The sequence below is a fragment of the Arachis hypogaea genome, chromosome 20, assembly GCF_003086295.3.
Source record: "Arachis hypogaea cultivar Tifrunner chromosome 20, arahy.Tifrunner.gnm2.J5K5, whole genome shotgun sequence".
Lineage (NCBI taxonomy): Eukaryota > Viridiplantae > Streptophyta > Magnoliopsida > Fabales > Fabaceae > Arachis > Arachis hypogaea.
Window position 1 is genome coordinate 142,754,086 of NC_092055.1, and position 18,203 is coordinate 142,772,288.

The 18,203-nt window shown below is 34.5% G+C and overlaps 2 protein-coding genes across 2 annotated transcripts; both read right to left on the bottom strand.

The window, feature by feature from the left end:
• Positions 1-8,849: 8,849 nt before the first annotated feature.
• LOC112784170 (uncharacterized) lies at positions 8,850-12,505 on the bottom strand. Its single transcript, XM_072231331.1, has 8 exons — positions 12,388-12,505; positions 12,203-12,280; positions 12,050-12,115; positions 11,903-11,971; positions 11,753-11,827; positions 11,626-11,679; positions 9,107-9,200; positions 8,850-9,023 (listed from the first exon to the last, which is right to left on the bottom strand). The coding sequence occupies exons 2-8, from the start codon at positions 12,277-12,279 to the stop codon at positions 8,850-8,852; spliced, it is 609 nt and encodes a 202-aa protein (XP_072087432.1). The 5' UTR covers position 12,280; positions 12,388-12,505.
• On the bottom strand, positions 12,331-14,601 carry LOC140182826 (uncharacterized). Its single transcript, XM_072230268.1, has 4 exons — positions 14,299-14,601; positions 13,299-13,574; positions 12,683-13,185; positions 12,331-12,610 (listed from the first exon to the last, which is right to left on the bottom strand). Exons 1-4 carry the CDS (start codon positions 14,483-14,485, stop codon positions 12,365-12,367), a joined length of 1,212 nt encoding a protein of 403 aa, XP_072086369.1. The 5' UTR covers positions 14,486-14,601; the 3' UTR covers positions 12,331-12,364.
• Positions 14,602-18,203: the final 3,602 nt, after the last annotated feature.

Below are 18,203 nucleotides of genomic sequence, written 5' to 3' on the forward strand. Positions count from 1 at the left end.
AGACTAGGGCTAGAACCCCTTAGTTAGATTACTGACATTACTGATTTAGAATAAATTTTAAGTTTAATCTGAGTGTCGGAGTTCTATGATTACCTCTGAATTTTCCGAGATCTTGTATATTAATTATGTGGGTACCTTTACCATGCTGACAACCTCCAGTTCTCATTCCATACATATTTCTGCTGTTTTTCAAATGCAGGTCGAGAGGCACCTCGTTGAGCGTTTGGAGACCTTCCTTACAAGCGAAGAGTTATCTTTTGGACTGTTATATATTATTATAGGCTATGTATATGTGTATATAGATTCTCCACATGTATATTTTGTATTTTGCCCTCTTCGATTTTGTTTACCTTTTTCTTCAAGGCTCCTCATTATGGTTTTCTTTCAACTATACGTCTTTTCTTTTAGAGGTCGTAATACCTCGTCACCTCTACTTTACAACTTAAGCATAAGGCTTTGTGTGGTAGGGTGTTACATTATGGTATCAGAGCAGTTCATTCCTATAGAGCCTGAGGGACGGACTGACTATATTTCTAGGCGTATTCTGGGTATGTGTATATGCTAATTAGGATATTTAACTGATATTTGTGGCATATTTCTTCAAGAGCATGTATGGGACTTCGAAGAATTAGACTTGAGATATTGAGACTGATTTCACCTTGATATTACTTGTTTGGTGTGAATAGGAACCAAATGATGACTCGTGGATGCGGACGCAGTCGAGGCAGAGGCCGAAATAGTAATGCGGAACCTGAAACAATTGCGAATAATCCTGTGAACTTTATGAACACCGTGGAGAACATGGTAGATGCTATGCAGGCAACGACTGAGGTCCTTGGCCAGCAAGTTAATAACAGAAACGGGGGTAACGGCATAAATGGGCCGATGACGTTAGTTACTTTTTTGAAGATAAATCCACCGATCTTTAGAGGAACCACGAATCCGACGGAAGCTGATAACTAGTTTCAGGCGATGGAACGAGCCTTGCAAACGCAACAAGTGTCGGAGGATTAGTGTATTGAGTTCGCTTCTACAATGAGATAATACTGCTATACCTTGGGATGCATTTCAATCCGAGTTGTATAAGAAATATTTTCCTAATTCAGTTAGGACAGCGAAGGATATTCAATTGTTACAAGTAAGGCAGGGTTCAATATCAATGGCGAAATACACCGGTCGATTTGAGTAACTGATTCTCTAGGATTTAATAAATTAGCTTAAAAGTTGGCCAAATCTTTTTAGATATGACTCTAAAATTAACTCTATTAATTATCTTATTTAAATTAAAGATCCTAAGAGATATCATAACTAATTTAAATCAAATCTTATTGGATTGGATAAGCTTTAATTTAAACTTAAAAGTCCTAAAATTACTACTAAGCAAATTAAAACAAAATCAAATTTTTGACAAGTTTTAACAACAAAACAAACTAAAATAAAAGAATACATAATTTCGAAATTAATTATAGATTTATGGCTTCTACTGAACTTAAAAACTAGTATTGGACTTATTGCTGTCCTTATTTAGCTTAATGGGTCTTGTGAGGGTCACTATTTCAGCATTGCTATTTTTGAGATGAATTTTTAATTTCCTTAACGTCTAAAATCGATATAGTGTAATTTTTCTAGTATTTAGATTTTTGAACATGAAAATATTATCATTTTATACCTTATCTCTAAAATAACAAAATTATCCTTCTAAACACATATTAAGATTGATGTTTATGGCTAGCAGTTTAATGACCATGACATTATAGTCCCAATGCAGTTTTTGTACTTAATTTTATTAATAATATGAATCATAATGAATTATTAGAGTTCACAAAAATTTATTCTAATATTATGAAAAACAGCTATTATTTAGAACATCAATGTTTTATGATTTAAGTGATTGCGAAAGACATGAAAAATGTTAAATGTTAAAGTAATGTTTGGAGTACATTTCATTTAATTATTTAAGCAATTTACCCTTCAAATTACATATATAATTTTTAATAATAAAACTTTATATATAACTCAGGAATAAAAAACAGAACTCAAAGGACAAATTGCCAAAAATATAGTATTACGTATCAGATTATATATAGTTCAGTAATAAAAAACGACATCAAAGGTTAAACTGCAAAAAGTGTAGTATCAGATGATGTATAGTTCAGAAATGAAAAATAGAATCAAAGAGCAAATGATCAAAAATATAGTATAAGATAGTAATATAGTATCAGATAAGATAAGGATCATATTAGAATGCAACCTATATACTCCTATCTAAGATAAGGCTAAATTCATACAAACTAAAAAAATTGGATCATCTGTCTTATTTATTATATATATTTCTTAATCTTTCTTATATATTACCTATAAATACAGAAGTAGTTAGGCCGCTCAGCCCGCTCTCCCCTTTTTTATTGTACTCCATCTACAAGTTTTCTGTTGTGGGTTTATCTGTATTCTGTGAGTTAAGAAAAATAATGAATTCCAGAATTTTTCTTGTTGTAATTCTGTTTATGGCTATTTTCATTTTCATCTCCTCTAAAGTTTCACTTGATCAAGACATGAAGGAGAAATTAGACGATACGCTAATATATATAATTTCATTCAATATATAATATGTTAACTGTTGGCCCGTTAATTTTCACTAATATACAAAAAATTCTTAATTTATACCTAGCTTAATATATCAAATTTTTAGTTTTCTTGAATTATTAAATTATGAAATTTTTTTATAAAGTTTTATTTCAAACAAGATTTCTTCTTAATTTCTAATAGCTCAGATCATCAATTAAAAATTACACTGATGATGAGCATAGTAAACATGTTAATAAACTATATAAACATGATTTCAGTATATTATTTATGATTTATTTGTTTGGCTTTTAGATGATGAGTTAAGCCTAGGTCAGTTGGTAATTAATTGTATCTAACAAACAATTTTTAGATTTTTATTTTGAAAAATTTAAAAAAAACAAGAAGAGCTGACTTTCTTCCTCTCTTAACCTTTATTTATGTAATTTACCATTCAAATTATATGTATGATTTTTAATTAAAAAAAACTTTATATATAACTCATGAATAAAAGACAGAATTAAAGGATAAAAAATGAAAAATATAGTATCAGAGTATCAGATTATATCCATCTCAAAAATGAAAAATAGAATCAAAGGACAAACGGCCAAAAATATAGTATCAGACAGTATCAGATAAGAATGAATTAGAATGTAAATTATATATTCCTATCTAAGATAAAGTTGAATAAATTCATACAAACTAAAGAAATTAGATGGTTTGTCTTAGTTATTATATATATATATATATATTCTTTGTTATTTCTCGTATATTGCCTATAAATAGAGAAGATTATGCTACCCGTTTTTATTGTATGTTAAATATATTTATCTACAAAGTTTTCTGTTCTTAGTTCATCAGTGAATTGAGAAAATGTATTCTAGAGTTTTCTTGTTCTAGTTCTCTTATAATTATTTTCATTTTCATCTCTTTTAAAATTTCAAGACACGAAGGAGAGATTAGACGGTACGGTAATACATATAATCCAATATATACTATGTTAACCATAGGCTATATGATGGTTGATTTTTTACTAATATACATGAAAATCTTAATTTATATCTAGCTTAATCAATTTTTTTTAGTTTTCTTGAATTATTAAATTATAAAAAAATTATAGTTTTATTTTATTTTTCAAACAAAATTCTCTTTTAATTTATAATAGTTCAAATCATTAATTCAAAATTACACTGATGTCTTCAATAAACATGTTAATAAACTATATAAACATAACATCAATATATTATTTATGATTTATTTGTTTTTTTAGGCGATGAGTCGCGCCTGAGGCAATTGCTAATGAGTACTCATTGTCGCTATGATTGCTGTGGTTGGATATCTTATTTCAGCCATAAGTATTGTGTTAAATGCTGCAGAGGCCTTCATCGTCATTAGATTCAAGATGATGATGATGATCAACAACTCTTTTGTCCTGATCTTGATGACAATAAACCTTATAAGTAATTAATAACATATAAGTAAACCTTATATGTGCTACAAGTGATGTTGGGTTATGTTATTTATTAATAATTATGTATGTAATAGGAACAATAAAACTCAGCTTCAAGCCTTCAATGCATGCAGAATAATATAATAATATATTATTATAGAAGAATAGTATTGTAGAAGTGAAATTCTCTCATTGTACTTATTATTACTAAATGAATAATATAATAATATATTTAATTTATTGTCTATTATGTTTTGGCTTAAATGAAACAAATGAGTTTGCAAATACTACTATTTGAATACATTTTATTGGGGTGTTCAAATTCAAACTGATCCAAATTAAACCGCTCATCCAATTCAATCCAAACCGAAAACTGATTAAAATCGCTCTAATTCATATTTGATTGGATCTATTTTTCATAACCGATCCAATCCAATCCAACCGCACAACATGCTATAATATTATTATTTTATTATTATATTTACAATTATACTTATAACATGTTTAATTTGTTATACATTTTTCTATTATTCATGTATTATTATTATTTAATAAATATTTTATGTTCAAAATATTATTTATTTATTTATTTTAACTAACCTATAATTTTATTTCTATTGTTATGTTATCGTTGCCTTTTTAAGATATTGTTAAGACTTGTTATGTCATTGTTGATTATTTAAAATTTGATGTTGAGACTTGTTATATGTATTTAATTTTTTTTTATTTAAAAAACTGCAAATCCAAACCGATCCAAACCGCTTGTAATCGGATCGGATCGGATCGGATCGGATTTCCAAAAAAAGTTCATCCAATCCAAATCACACTGCACATAAATTAAGCATTCGGATCGGATAACTTTTTTCCTTAAAACCGAACCAAACCGCACCGCGAACACCCCTACATCTCATCCATCATTAATATTATGCCAAATTCAAATTGAGTGGGACACTAAATTCAAATGGGTGTATCTATATATATTTACGGAAAAGCTCTGCATACAAGCCCTAATGGCTTGTATGCCATACAAGTTCATTAAACAATAAGATCAAAATACGCGCTGCTTCAGGTACGTTGATTACACGCGCTATATAACATCGCGTGTATATCTAACTACCAGATTTAAAATATTTCTTTCCCTTTTCGTTTTCGTTATTTTGAGATTTCGTTCTTCTTCTTCTCCCGCGTTTACCCTCTTTCTTCTCCATTGTTCTTTTCTTCTCCTTTTCTCACTAGCATCTTCTTCGTTTAGGTTACCTTTGTCTCTCTCTGCAACTCGATATTCGTTTTCTATTTTTGATTTGTTGTTTTTCGAAATCAAAGTTTGATCTCCTTTTGAAGATAATGGATCATTCAACCTCAGATTGTCATATGAATGCAGGCGAAGTGGATTATGAGTCAGAATCTAACGAAGTCCCTGAGGTTTGATTTACATAGGATTAGTATGAAATTTCTTTCAGTAATTTGTATAGCATTGTGTAGTTGAAAAATTGCTGAACATTACTGTGAAAGTAACACGTTTACCTGAATTTGTCGATTCAATGTATTAGTTGTGATTAATTACCTGAAATTTGTAGCAGACGCTCGGGTGTAGATCAATTCTTGTTTGGGTGTACTTTAGCTAGAAGTGTGGGTGTATCTACACTTTACTGGTTTTTTGTTATTTTAATTTACTTGTTGTTGTTCAGCTGTATTATAACAGACATGATTAGGTGTGTTTTTAGAACTGTATTATATCTGCATGCTGTGTATTTACAGTTTATGGCTTTAAAAGTCATTCTGTTGTTGAGTTGTTGCGGTTAGGGTGTATCGTATTAGACATGATTGGGTGTATTTGAATCATATCTATGGGTGTATTTACAGTTCTGACACGGTGTATTTTGCAGCCTCTCTCAGTTGTTGATGACGAGCTTGTTCCAAAGGTTGGAATGACCTTTACCACCCTTGAAGATGCTGGAAAATTTTACAGGAATTACGCCAAGGCTGCAGGTTTCTCTACAAGAGTTCGGTGCACAAATAGAAAGGGAAACGAGATTAAGAACCAACTGATTACATGTAGCAGAGAGGGAAAATGGAAATCTAAAATATCTCCGACCGAGAAGACCAATCCGACAGCCGGTCTAAACTGTCCTGCAAGAATTTATATACACACATTGAAGGATGTCGGTGCTTGGATCATTTCAAAGGTTGTGCTGGATCATTCACACCCCTGCTGCCAAGCAAAGCAGAGATGCTCAAACAGCACAGGGAACTAAGCATGTCCATTCGTCGTACGATAGAGAATAACGAGGAGGCCGGTATCAGACCAAGCAAAACCTACCAATCATTTGTTGCGACTGCCGGGGGTCACCGCGAGTTAAATTTTATCGAAAAGGACGTGAGGAATTACATTACCAGGGAAGTGCGGAATGTTTCCGAACAAGAAGATGCAAAGGAATTCGGGAAATATTTATTAAGAATGAAAGAGAAGAATCCGAATTTCTTTTTTGAGCTCCAACTCGAAGATGATCAATCGATTAAGCTGGCTTTTTGGGCCGATGCAAGAAGCAGAGCCGCCTTTGAGTATTTCGGAGACGTCATTTCATTCGACACCACGTACAATACAAACAGGTAACAAACTGTCCCTGTTTATGATGCCAAATTAATTTATTTTTACGAATCCGCAGCAGAGGTGTATATTGGCTGATTCATTGGGTGTATGCGAAGCATTTGTTAGGGTGTAGATAATGATTTTGCATTCTGGACCATGGTAATTTGTTTCAGGTATAATTTGGTCTGTGGTTCTTTTGTCGGGGTGAATCACCACGGTCAATCAACACTTCTCGGATGCTCTTTGATGAAGAACGAAGAAATTGAATCATTCAAATGGTTATTTCAAAGCTGGCTTCGTTGCATGGGAGGAAACGCTCCGAAAGGGTTTCTCACCGATCAGTGCGCATCCATGAAAAGGGCTTTAGAGGCCTGTATGCCAACAACAGTTCACCGCTGGTGCATTTGGCACATCATGAAGAAGATTCCAAGCAAATTAAACGGGTACAAGGGACATGCCGATATCGAACAAGAAATGAGCCAAGTTGTTTGGAACTCTCACAGCAAAGACTCATTCAATAGGAATTGGAACGATTTTCTGCTGAATTTTGGTCTTGGGGACAACAAGTGGCTTTCAGGTAATGTCTTTTTAAAATCTGCATCAGAGGTGTAAATTGCATGTTTTTTCGGGTGTATTTATAGACTGTCTTTGGGTGTATTATGCAGATCTGTACGAAGACCGTCACATATGGGTTCCTATCTATCTGGATCACCATTTCTGGGCAGGGATGAGAAGCACACAAAGGAGCGAGAGCATGCATTCATTTTTTAACAAGTATATCACCCGGAACAGCTCGCTTATTCAGTTCGTCAAACAATACGATAATTGCCTCGGAAGCAGGGAGCAAGCAGAGAGAGAATCAGACGCTGCAGATTTTCATACGGTCATACCGTGTGCAACCAAATCCTGCATTGAAGCTCAGTTTCAAGATGCGTACACTCACGCAAAGTTTAGGGAAGTCCAAGCGCAATTCAGAGGAAAGGCGAATTGCATCACCAGACTAAAGAATTCCGCTCTAGGCTATTCAGTATACGAAGTCGGAGAACAAGTTTCCAGCTCAATATTCAACAAGTTTGCGGTTACTTACGACTCGGTTGCAGCCGAGGTAAAATGCCATTGCTTATTATTCGAGTCGAGAGGGATACTGTGCCGTCACGCACTAAGCGTGTTAAGCTTCGAACAAGTAAGCCAAGTGTCACCGAGATACATACTGGAACGATGGAGCAAGAAGGTAAAGAGGCGACACACACACATCAAGAGCAGCCACGACGAGCCACTAATGGAGCCAAGAAGCAAGAGGTTCGACCAATTGGTTTTTCGTTCGCAAAATATATGCGAATTTGCCTCCGAATCGGAGGAGCTGACTGGAATTCTGCACCGCGCGTACGATAACGTCATGGCGAGATGGAAGCATTAAAAGCCAAAAGGAAGGGGACATCTTCTTTATCCCACGAAGACGCCAACTTGGAATCCGTTAACGAGCTTCAAAGCCCGCCAAGGATTCGAACAAGAGGACGTCCAAAAAACAGGCTAGGTTCAAAGCTGGAGAAACAGATCGCAAATGCCACAAAGAAGAAGAAGACGAAAGTTTTAAGCGAGGTAAAAGTAATGTTCTTTAATTTGTGGCGATTGAGTTTATTTTTCTCGTTAATAGTTTAGGTAATGTGTGTGTGTTATATTTCAGATAAACCTGTTTGATGCTGCATCAGCGGCGCATTCAAATTGCAGCCAATATCAAGGACACGTTATGAGTTATCAGTTCAGGGTACCAGCAGCAGGGGATAACTCGTTGGGTGTATAGTTTTACAGAATATGGGTGTAAAAGCACCGTTATTTGGGTGTATTTTCGTTAATTCACAATTTAGATATAGACACATATATAGATATATATAAAACAAAAGCTGTAAAAATTCTCAGGTTATGGGTTTATATTTGATTTGATGTTTTTCTTCAAATTTTAGTACATGTAATTCATACATTTTGAATACAGTGCAGACAGTTTGGGTGTATATTTAATACAACCTTGGGTGTATTATTAGACTTGCGTTGGGTGTAGCAGTTTATAATTTGTGTTTTTGTTTTTTCCTTCATATTTTACCACCTGTAATACAGCTTTTGAATACATCACAGACAGTTTACCAGCACAGATAGTTTAACTATGGGAAAAAATATACATGGAATAGAAGTTGTGATAAATGGCAAATATTTACATCATTTGTTCAATTTACAAACTACCAAGCAGTTGGATTACCCAGTTTCTATATCAGCAGAATTAATCTGACAAAACGGACTTAATAATATAGATGATGGCTTCGACAGCCTTATAGCACTACTCTCTCTAATTGCCCGATCTCTCTGTGTATTCATCTCACTCAATAGTATCCGGGATGCGTACTCCACTCTATAGTGGTCCACCTCCTCCTACAATAAAAAGTATATTCTGTTTAAACAGCAATATTAATTCAGTAAAGTAATACAGAGTTATATGGTTTAAAGACAGTTACCTGTGGCCAATTATCCCATTGATACTTCCCCTTTTTGATGTTTTCCGGCTCAATTATCTCCATCCACTTCATAACGTACACAGCGCAGTCATAGCTGAAAACGAATAAAATAAATTACAAATCTCATTTACAAAAGTTTAATGTTCAGACTCACAAATTTATACCTTGTTTTTTGGCCTGATATTTTAACATATGGTGATTTAATTTCCTTCTCCCTCTCCCCTTTCTGAAGAGGTTTCCCGCCGCATATGTTATCAATCTTGAAAATACGTATCCCTTAAATACGAAAACAAATCAGTAATACACCCGAATGAATGTGCAAGATACATCCAACTGAATGGACAATATACACCCATCACAACTAACGAAATAGACCTATCTATTAAAGTAAAGAAGACAGAGGCAACTTACAGTGAATTTATTAATGGCCTTTCTCTCATCAGTGGGAGCTATTTTGTGTAGCAGGTCAAGTATTTGACATTTACGCTTTCTTGTATTTATCAGCCATAACCACCAATGCCCGGCGTAGCAGACAGGGGCAAAAATCTGAAGGATTGCCACACACGAACAGTGTGTTGTTTTATTTTGCAAATAAGTAAATAAGCCTACTAACAAATTTAGCAAATGAAAACTTACATATGGGTGCGAAGTCAATTTTTTTCTATCTATGAAGGGAATGAAACTCGGGTAGGCTTCCACCCTGAATTCCTTTTCCGTTTTCGGTGATACGAATTCCCCTTTGGGTGATCCGAAAGTGCCATGCACTGCAAGAATGGGAAACGAGAAATGAAATACTAAACTTACACCCAATGAAACGTGACAAATACACCCAAATCAATACAGAAAATACACCCGAAGTTCGTAGAAGTAAGACTTACCACAATATCGGGGGGGAGACAGTATATTTGTTCTTGAAATCTCTTTTCATTTTTGTTGTTGAGGATGAGGCAGATGGCAGATACAATCTAGAAATATATGCCGAAATCAATTTTACATTAATAAGCATTGTAATTGACTTTGGTGTAAAAACATGAATCTTATTATAATATTACCTGAGATTCTATATCACTTTTTGCCTGGAGGGAAGCAAGGTGCATTCTCATCAAAATGTATTTCCTTGGCCAATCAGAGTGCACATTCCTCATACTCGTTAGTATTGCCATCTGCATCTTCCTTCAGTCTCGTCCCCCAGATGTAGCACTTTTGTTTCATATCATCCGTAATCTGATATAATCCCCGAGGAGTTTCAAACTTTGCAGAACTTTCTCCCCCAGTCTCCCTCTGAATTTGTGGACTTGTGTTTTTTCCTTCGTCGCGCTGCTTGCTATTCTTTGGACCAAACTGTCCAATTGTTCTATCAAATTCGCAGCTTCTGGAGATTTTTCCCATTTCTGTCTCCTGCGTTGACGCCCCCTCCTGGCTTGAATCAGTCAATCCAAGACTGAATGATGGCACCCCTGGATCTGTTTTCGGAACATAGGAAGCTGTCCGTGCCATCATCAAAGGGCAGCAGCGTCTTCTGCGTCTGGATGACTGCGTCATCATATATAAGAATAAGAATAAGAATAAGAATATACAGATGATAAGCAAAGATTGATTTTAGTCTGATGAACTTACACTTTAGTTGGAGCTGGGGGAACTGTGGGTGTGGTCTCTTGAAGTTGTTTGGGGGTTTCAGGAGTGCTGCACAGTTACAAAAAATTAATCACGGCGTAAAAGAAACTAATCAGGAACAATATACACCCAAACTGTTAGCTAATATACACCCAAACTCCAAACAAATATACACTCAATACTATTTCTTACGTTTCTGTAGTCCCTTCAATCTGTAGCATAGGGGTTGGTTCAAAATCTGTTCAGCGGTTGTTTGGGATGCCGGCACAAAAACCTGAATCGGGACTCTAAACAAGAAGAAAAATGAAAAGTTAACAACGCCTTTGAAAATAATAAGGTTATAAGGGTGAATATTATTGTAAAACTCACATTGCAAGCGCTTCCGACGGTGTCTGTTCCCTCACAACCATCATATTCGAATCAGACGGACTCAACCTAAAATACACCCAAAGAAATTCAAGAAATACACCCAACAATTCAAAAAGAAGACAGGCTTTGTTTTTTTGAGAACTTACATACTTGCAGTTTTTGCTTTTTTTTCCTGCCTTTTTTTTCTTGAATAAAATAATAAAGGGCTTTTTTTTCTAAAAAAAATATATACAGAATTAGAAGTAGAAGGGTAATAGAAGAACAAAAGTAACGGTTATTTGAAAGAGAAATTACATGCTCTGTGACGGCTGGTTTACACTACTCTGTTCTGTGTTCCTTGAGAGGAAGGAGCATCAGTTCCCAAGTTCACAGCCGGTATTCTAAGACAGATTTGATCCAAGCAACACAACAAAGTTAATATTCCAACTTATTAGACAACATACACCCAACTTGATCCACTCAATACACCCAAATGGTACCACAAGACACACCCAATTCATGATAACAAGATTTTATTAAATAATAAAGCTTCTTACGTTTCAGACGACACATAGCGACCTTCTGTCGATCGCAGGTCAGGTTGGTTCTCCCTGCGAAACAAGAAACAATTATTAGCATACAAAACACAACAAAATATGAAATAGACAGCCCATCAAGACATACCCCTCTGCAGCAGATTTATCAACGTTTTGCCCTAGCCATTCATCCAGTTCGTCACTTGATATTTCATATGTCTCACTACATTCATAAAAGAAGATGTTAACAAAAATAATTACGACGATAGACGGTAATATAGCTTACGAGGTACTGTACCCGTCAAAGTATTGGTCTTCTTTAGGAGGTGAATCCTCCACGAGAACTTTTTTCTTTTTTGGTTGTGTTCTGGGTGGAAAAAAAAGAGTACCAATCAGAAATAAAAAATTAATTTTATCACAGAATATTATGCAAAGAAGTGCTTACTTTTTTGGTGTTGTTTTTGTTTTTTTCTTCTCCTTCTCCCTCTCTGCAGGTGATGATTCTTCACTCCTATAAGTTAATAACAGACACTTCAGTTAATATACGAAATCTTTATAATGAAGCCAAAAGAAAGGAGTAATAATTTCAGGACATTACTCATCACTTTGTTCATATTCAGATTCTGAATCAGAATCTGGCTCCTCTTGCCTCTGCTTTCTTTTTCTGGAGTCCATTCTGGAAGGCAAACAGTGATTATTTAGAACATACTAAAAATACACCCAACGTGATCAACAAGATACACCCAACTCGAAAAAGAAATTACACCCAAGTATGGTACTTACTTTTTCCCCTTTTTGATGGGGTGTTTTCTTGCTGAATCCTCCGAGTCTTGTTGAGTCTCAGACTCAGAGGTAGAAGTGTCACTGTCAGTAGCTGTTTCTGTCTCCGAAGACGATGTTGGACTCGCCTTCCTTTTTTTTGTTTTTTGATTTCTTGTTTTTTTTCTTTTTTTTCTTTTTCTTTCATTTTTTCTCTTGCTCTTGTCTCCGCCATCTTCACAATCCCCTGAAACATGAGATATTTTAGCTAGCAGCATTCAGGTAAATAAAATACAAGCAACATATTATGTTTACTTACCAAAATTTCTTCTTTTTCTGCAGTCATTCTTTCCACCAACTTCTCCTTAGTCCAGTTGGCAATCCAAGGCTTTGGTGGTCTTTCGGCCCTCTTCTTGCCTTTGTTTTCAGAAAGATGAAAGTATATTATCATGAGGGCAAAGAGGCAGCCATCAATTGCCTTCTTCTTCTTCTCCTGGTAGTCTGTGATGCCTTTGATCAAGAAGGTCAAAACATGCGCCCCCCAGTTTCTATCCGATATGCCGTCCATCTTAAAAATTGGGGCGAGGTGCACGGGCGATATTTTGTTTATCGTCGTTGGCAAAAGGAACGCCATCTGTATGTAGAGGATGAATATCCTCTTGAACATCAGGCGTTCCTCTTCGCTGCCAACGCCGATTTCCATCATTTCATCGGTAAGACTTTTGAGGGTCTTACCCTGGAATCTTCTATAAATTATTTTGTCATCATCAGAAAGTTGCTTATAAAGTTGCTTATACTCAACTTTCTCAGGAAACAGATTTCCTACAAAAAAGAAAACAACAAAGTATCAAAATCGGTTCAAAAACACCCAAGCATCAACCTTAAATACACCCAAGCATGAACTTAATATACACCTATAATTTTGAGCTAGTTACCTATTGCATTGATGCCAAGCGCATCACCTATTGTCTTTGGTGTTATTTGGAAAGAACCATATCCTGTCTTCAGTCTGTTCTCCCCAAGTTTGAAGTTGTTTGCCAGTTCCCTTAAGAGTTGGTGATCCACCCTTAGAGGTGGGACATGCATCAACCCACCAAATCCGAGATCCCTGACAATTGCCTTCTTCTCCTCAGCCATGTTTCTGAACTTATCACTCAGGAGATGTGTGGCACACTTAAGGTCTTTCGTTTGGTTTCTTGCTGCCATTTTGTCTGAAACAAAAAATACACACAAATATACTCCCATTAGTAACAGTAAGATACACCCATATGTAAGATTCAGATACACCCATTGATAACAGTGAGATACACCCGTTGAAATTATTCAGATACATTCATATATATCAGTCAGATATCAGTCAAACATGTTTCAATATCAAGCAACATTACAAGGTCTAATAACAGTAAGATACACCCATATGTAAGAATCCGATACACTCATTGTTAACAGGGAGATACACCCATAGATATTATTCATATAAATCCATATATATCAGTCAGTTATCACTCAAACATGCTTCAATATCAAATTAATTCAGATATCAGTAAGATACACGCATATATGAGTCAGATACACCCATTGATAAGAGTAAGATACACCCATATGTAAGAATCAGATACACCCATTGATAACAGTGAGATAGATATTATTCAGATACATTCATATATATCAGTGAGATATCACTCAAACATGCATCAATATCAAGTCACATTACAAGTTCAAACAGTATTCAACCCCCAATCTACGGAATAAAGCCCCAAAAATCAACAACAGTAGCAAGAGAACTTAGAACAAGAATGTAGAACGACGTAGAACTTAGAAGAATGACGTAGAACTTAGAACAGTGTGACAAAGAAGCAAGAATGATAGCACAGTAAACCCTAGAAGAACGACGTAGAAGAAAACTAAAATATACAGTAATCTTGATGAACTTACGTTGAGTGTATTTGCTTCGTTTTCTCTTCAGATTCTTCACGGAGAGTTTGATCTTGTTTTGATGGAGGTTTCGAACAACGATTTGTATATTTTGAACTTTGATTTTTGCTCGAAAATGGGAGCGTTTCCTTGGTTTCGAAGCGTTTTGAGAAGTGGAAGAAGTGGAGGAAGTGGAAGAGTCTGCCATACGTAACCGTTTGTGTTGAGCGCGTGATTTTGACGCGCCATGTTATGCTTCCTTATGCGCGTGTCTTTGATTTGGGCTGGGCCAACTTGGATGCTTGGATACTTGTATGTGTAGCAGGCCCGTTTTGCATATTTACAGTTATATTTTCACTAATTAAAAAATAATAAAAATTTGTTAATTTAATTTAAATAATTGAGATTTAAAATTTAATATTTTAATTTTATGAATTAAAAAAATAATTAAATTATATTTAATTTTTAAATTAGAATAGCTATTTAAAACTAATTAGTGAGTTTATAAATAAATAATATTCTAAAAAATAATTGTATTTAATATCTAATTTTATCAAAATTTTTATTATATCCTTATTCCCTTTTCTAACTTTAACCCTAAAATTATTCACACACTCTTTCACTATTCTCTCCCTAACTCTAACACTACACACACACGGTAAAGAAGAAGAAAGAGATCAGAGAGGAGACTGAAAAATTGAAGGAAATGGAGAAGAGAAGAGAGGAGGGAGGAGAGAGAAACAGTGCCGGTGGTACTAGGTGCCACCTCGCCCTTATTATTTTACATCTTTTAAAGAGGGATAGGAACTATAACTATATAATATATGTTTGTATATTATTTGTATAAACTGTTATAGTAAATAAAAAGTGCAGTCGTGAATTGTGACGTAGTTATGTATATTTGTGTGATTTATTTTTAGAAGAAAATAAAGTGTTATAAAAACGTCTTCTATTTTAAACTTCATTTTATTTAAAGGCTCCTCCTTATTATATTTATATAGAGTTAAGTCGTCGTGATATCCTCGCTTTCAGAATGACGCAACTGGAAGCGGAACATTCTGATAGTGATGGTGTTATAGTAGTTATTAATTTAATTATTAATTAATAATATATTACCGTTGGATGAAAAAATCTGCTGATAAATAATTACCGGTGAGGTTTATACTGTCAGATTTATTCCGACGGTAAACATATTATTGGCAAATTTTCTTGGTAAATTCTTTGATAAATCCGACGGTACTTAGCATTTTTCTTGTTGTGCAATTTTTTTAACCAATTGCCTCTATGTTACTCAGTATGACAATTTTAAGTGCATTAAAAAATTATCACGGCAAGTGCACAACATCACAAATAAATTTCACTCAAATATCACTCCCTTTTCACCATTTCTAATAATCTCATTGGGATAAGCTATCACAAAAAATAAAAAAACTTATTATTGGCCATTTATATGAGAAACAAAAAAAAAAAGAAAGAGTTGATGTAATTGAGATAGATTTAGTGTGATGAATGGATGAGTCAAGAAGCTACTTATATAGGTCTTTTTTCTAATGTACTTATCTAGGGTATAGAGAACCATATACATTTATACATGTATCTCGGGTACAGTGTCTCAAATTTGGTCTCATCTATATTCCGGATACAATGTATCCAGTTTATGCACAACTGCGTAGTTGTATCATATTACAGGTACACTCGATTTTTGTTTTTTTTTTTTTATTTATCTCTGGTACAGAGTCTCTAGTTTATGGGTTTAACGAATTTTTTCCTTTTATATCCGGGATATGTAATGAGAATGCACATCCATAATTTCTTTACATTAAATACATTTATGTAATTATTATATTTACTTGATTTAAATAAAAAATTCAAAAAATTATTGTGGTGGTCCATTTTTTAACAGTTTTCTTAAAATAAATTAAATAAATATTTTATTTACTGAAATAAATATTTTGTAGTTTTTTAATGAAAATGCACTTTATATTTTATTTCGTTTACACTATAAACTAAATAAGGCTAACATGTACAGACGTGTATATTTCGTTTACAGTGTAAACGAAATACGTGTAATATTATTTCGTTTGCACTGGAAATGAAGTACGTGAAAAATTATGACGTTTACAGTGTAAACGAGATACGTTACAATAAATTTTCAGCAACTATAAAAGGATGTGCGACCTTTTTTATTCTTCACAATTATTTCATTACTTCTATACCTTTTTATTCCGCAAATTAGCCATAATGTCTAATAGTAGTGGATATTTGGTTGTATGTGTGTATCCCAATTGCCTTATGAGAAATGGTAGTCATTTTTGAGTGTGAGAATCCCGTTTTGTTGCGTATACAGTGAGTTACTTCATTGTTGGAGCTAAAGAGCTTGATATTGAGTAGCATTGCTAGTAATGGGAGAAAAGAGATTGGGCGGTTAGGGTATATGCTGCTAGAGCTGATATGGAGTTTTTCGGTTTCGTCTGTTTTGGCTACATGGCGACGAGCATGTGCGGCTGATACTTGACATCCATGGGAGAATCATTTCCGAACAAGTGATGGAGCTTTCTATAGAGGTTGGTGATGTCGGTGGCGGTGGATCTGGATAGTCGGACTTTGTGTAGGATGATCCACCTCTCGCACTACTAGCGATACACGTTGCTGTTCCAGTGGATGACATGGATGTTGACGGTGAAGACTCAGACGAGGAGTATGTTACGGATAACAACGAGGAGGGTTTCTGGATTGGCAGTATCGGGTGGCATCTGTCGGACACGCTCCTGAAGTTATGTAAGTTTCAACGAGAAAGCCTCTCCCCTCTGCACTCCCTGCTGCTGTACTGCAGAAGGCCTGGCACCGAGTAAATGCTCAACCAATTCCCAAGCTTCGGTGTCGTACCAAGTATGGAAGTCACGAAAGCACCCACCGGGCTCACCGTTGGCGCGTAGCCCAAGGTGGTAGGCGACGTCCTGTAGTGTGATTGTGCACTCACCCTACGACATGTGAAAGGTGTAGGTCTCTGGACGCCAACGCTCCATAAATACTGTGATCATGGAGTTATCGAAGCGAAGTCCCTCAGTGCCACGGCGTCGCCAAATCTAGCCTCCCTCAGGTAGGGAAGAATTGTGTCTGGTGGTAGGAGTCTGTGACTAACTCTCCTGGGCTGTAGGCGACCCATCTAGTAAATAATAAAAAATCCAAATTAAGAGTCTATCAACCTATAAAGCTATAAAAATTTTAGTTTACATAATCTTACCAACGAATTTTTTTTAAAGAAATTAAATAAAATATTTATTTAAAAAAATTCCTCCGACCAACAGACGTTTACATAACAACTTAAATTGAATTATAAAATTAAGTTAACAAATAACTAAACATACATCTACATTGTAAAATCATTTGAATAAAATTGATTACTTATTGAATGAATAATTAAATTAATAACCGTCTACATAATTAAATTCAAATAAAAATATCTAATAAAAAATTCGTAATTAAATTGGCAAATGTCTATGTAATTTAAAGTAAATAAATATAATCATTTAAACAAATAACAACAACCTTCATTTTTCATCTAATTCATAAGGTAGATTACGTAAAAATATTTATTAAAATAAGGAACAATGACTACAACATTAACTTAGTAATTTAATCTAAGTTATAACAACTTCAAATTAAGAATTTAGGAATTTTTATATTGACTAAATACAAACCTACATATTCAGATGTAATTAAGTTTACCAATACTTTTTAATTACCTTTTTTTTACAACTAAAGTCGTTAAAAAACACTTAGTAACCTACATCAAAGGAAAACAAATCGAAATAAATATTTAACTACCAAATTCATGTCAAAGTATGTCTAACATCACACTGGATCGTTCAAACCATTCCAAACAAGGAAATGGATCCTCTCCAGTTTTTTCAACATTTGAGGAA

Coding starts and splice junctions, on each gene's coding strand:
- LOC112784170 (XM_072231331.1), bottom strand. CDS start 12,279: ATGGACTCCAGAAAAAGAAAGCAGAGGCAAGAGGAGCCAGATTCTGAT. Junction 9,201..11,625: donor CGCTATGTGTCGTCTGAAAC/GTAAGAAGCTTT, acceptor ATTCGTTTTCAG/CTATGACTGCGCTGTGTACG. Junction 9,024..9,106: donor AATGGGATAATTGGCCACAG/GTAACTGTCTTT, acceptor TTTTTATTGTAG/GAGGAGGTGGACCACTATAG.
- LOC140182826 (XM_072230268.1), bottom strand. CDS start 14,485: ATGGCAGACTCTTCCACTTCCTCCACTTCTTCCACTTCTCAAAACGCT. Junction 13,575..14,298: donor ACGAAGCAAATACACTCAAC/GTAAGTTCATCA, acceptor TTTTTGTTTCAG/ACAAAATGGCAGCAAGAAAC. Junction 12,611..12,682: donor CAGAAAAAGAAGAAATTTTG/GTAAGTAAACAT, acceptor CTCATGTTTCAG/GGGATTGTGAAGATGGCGGA.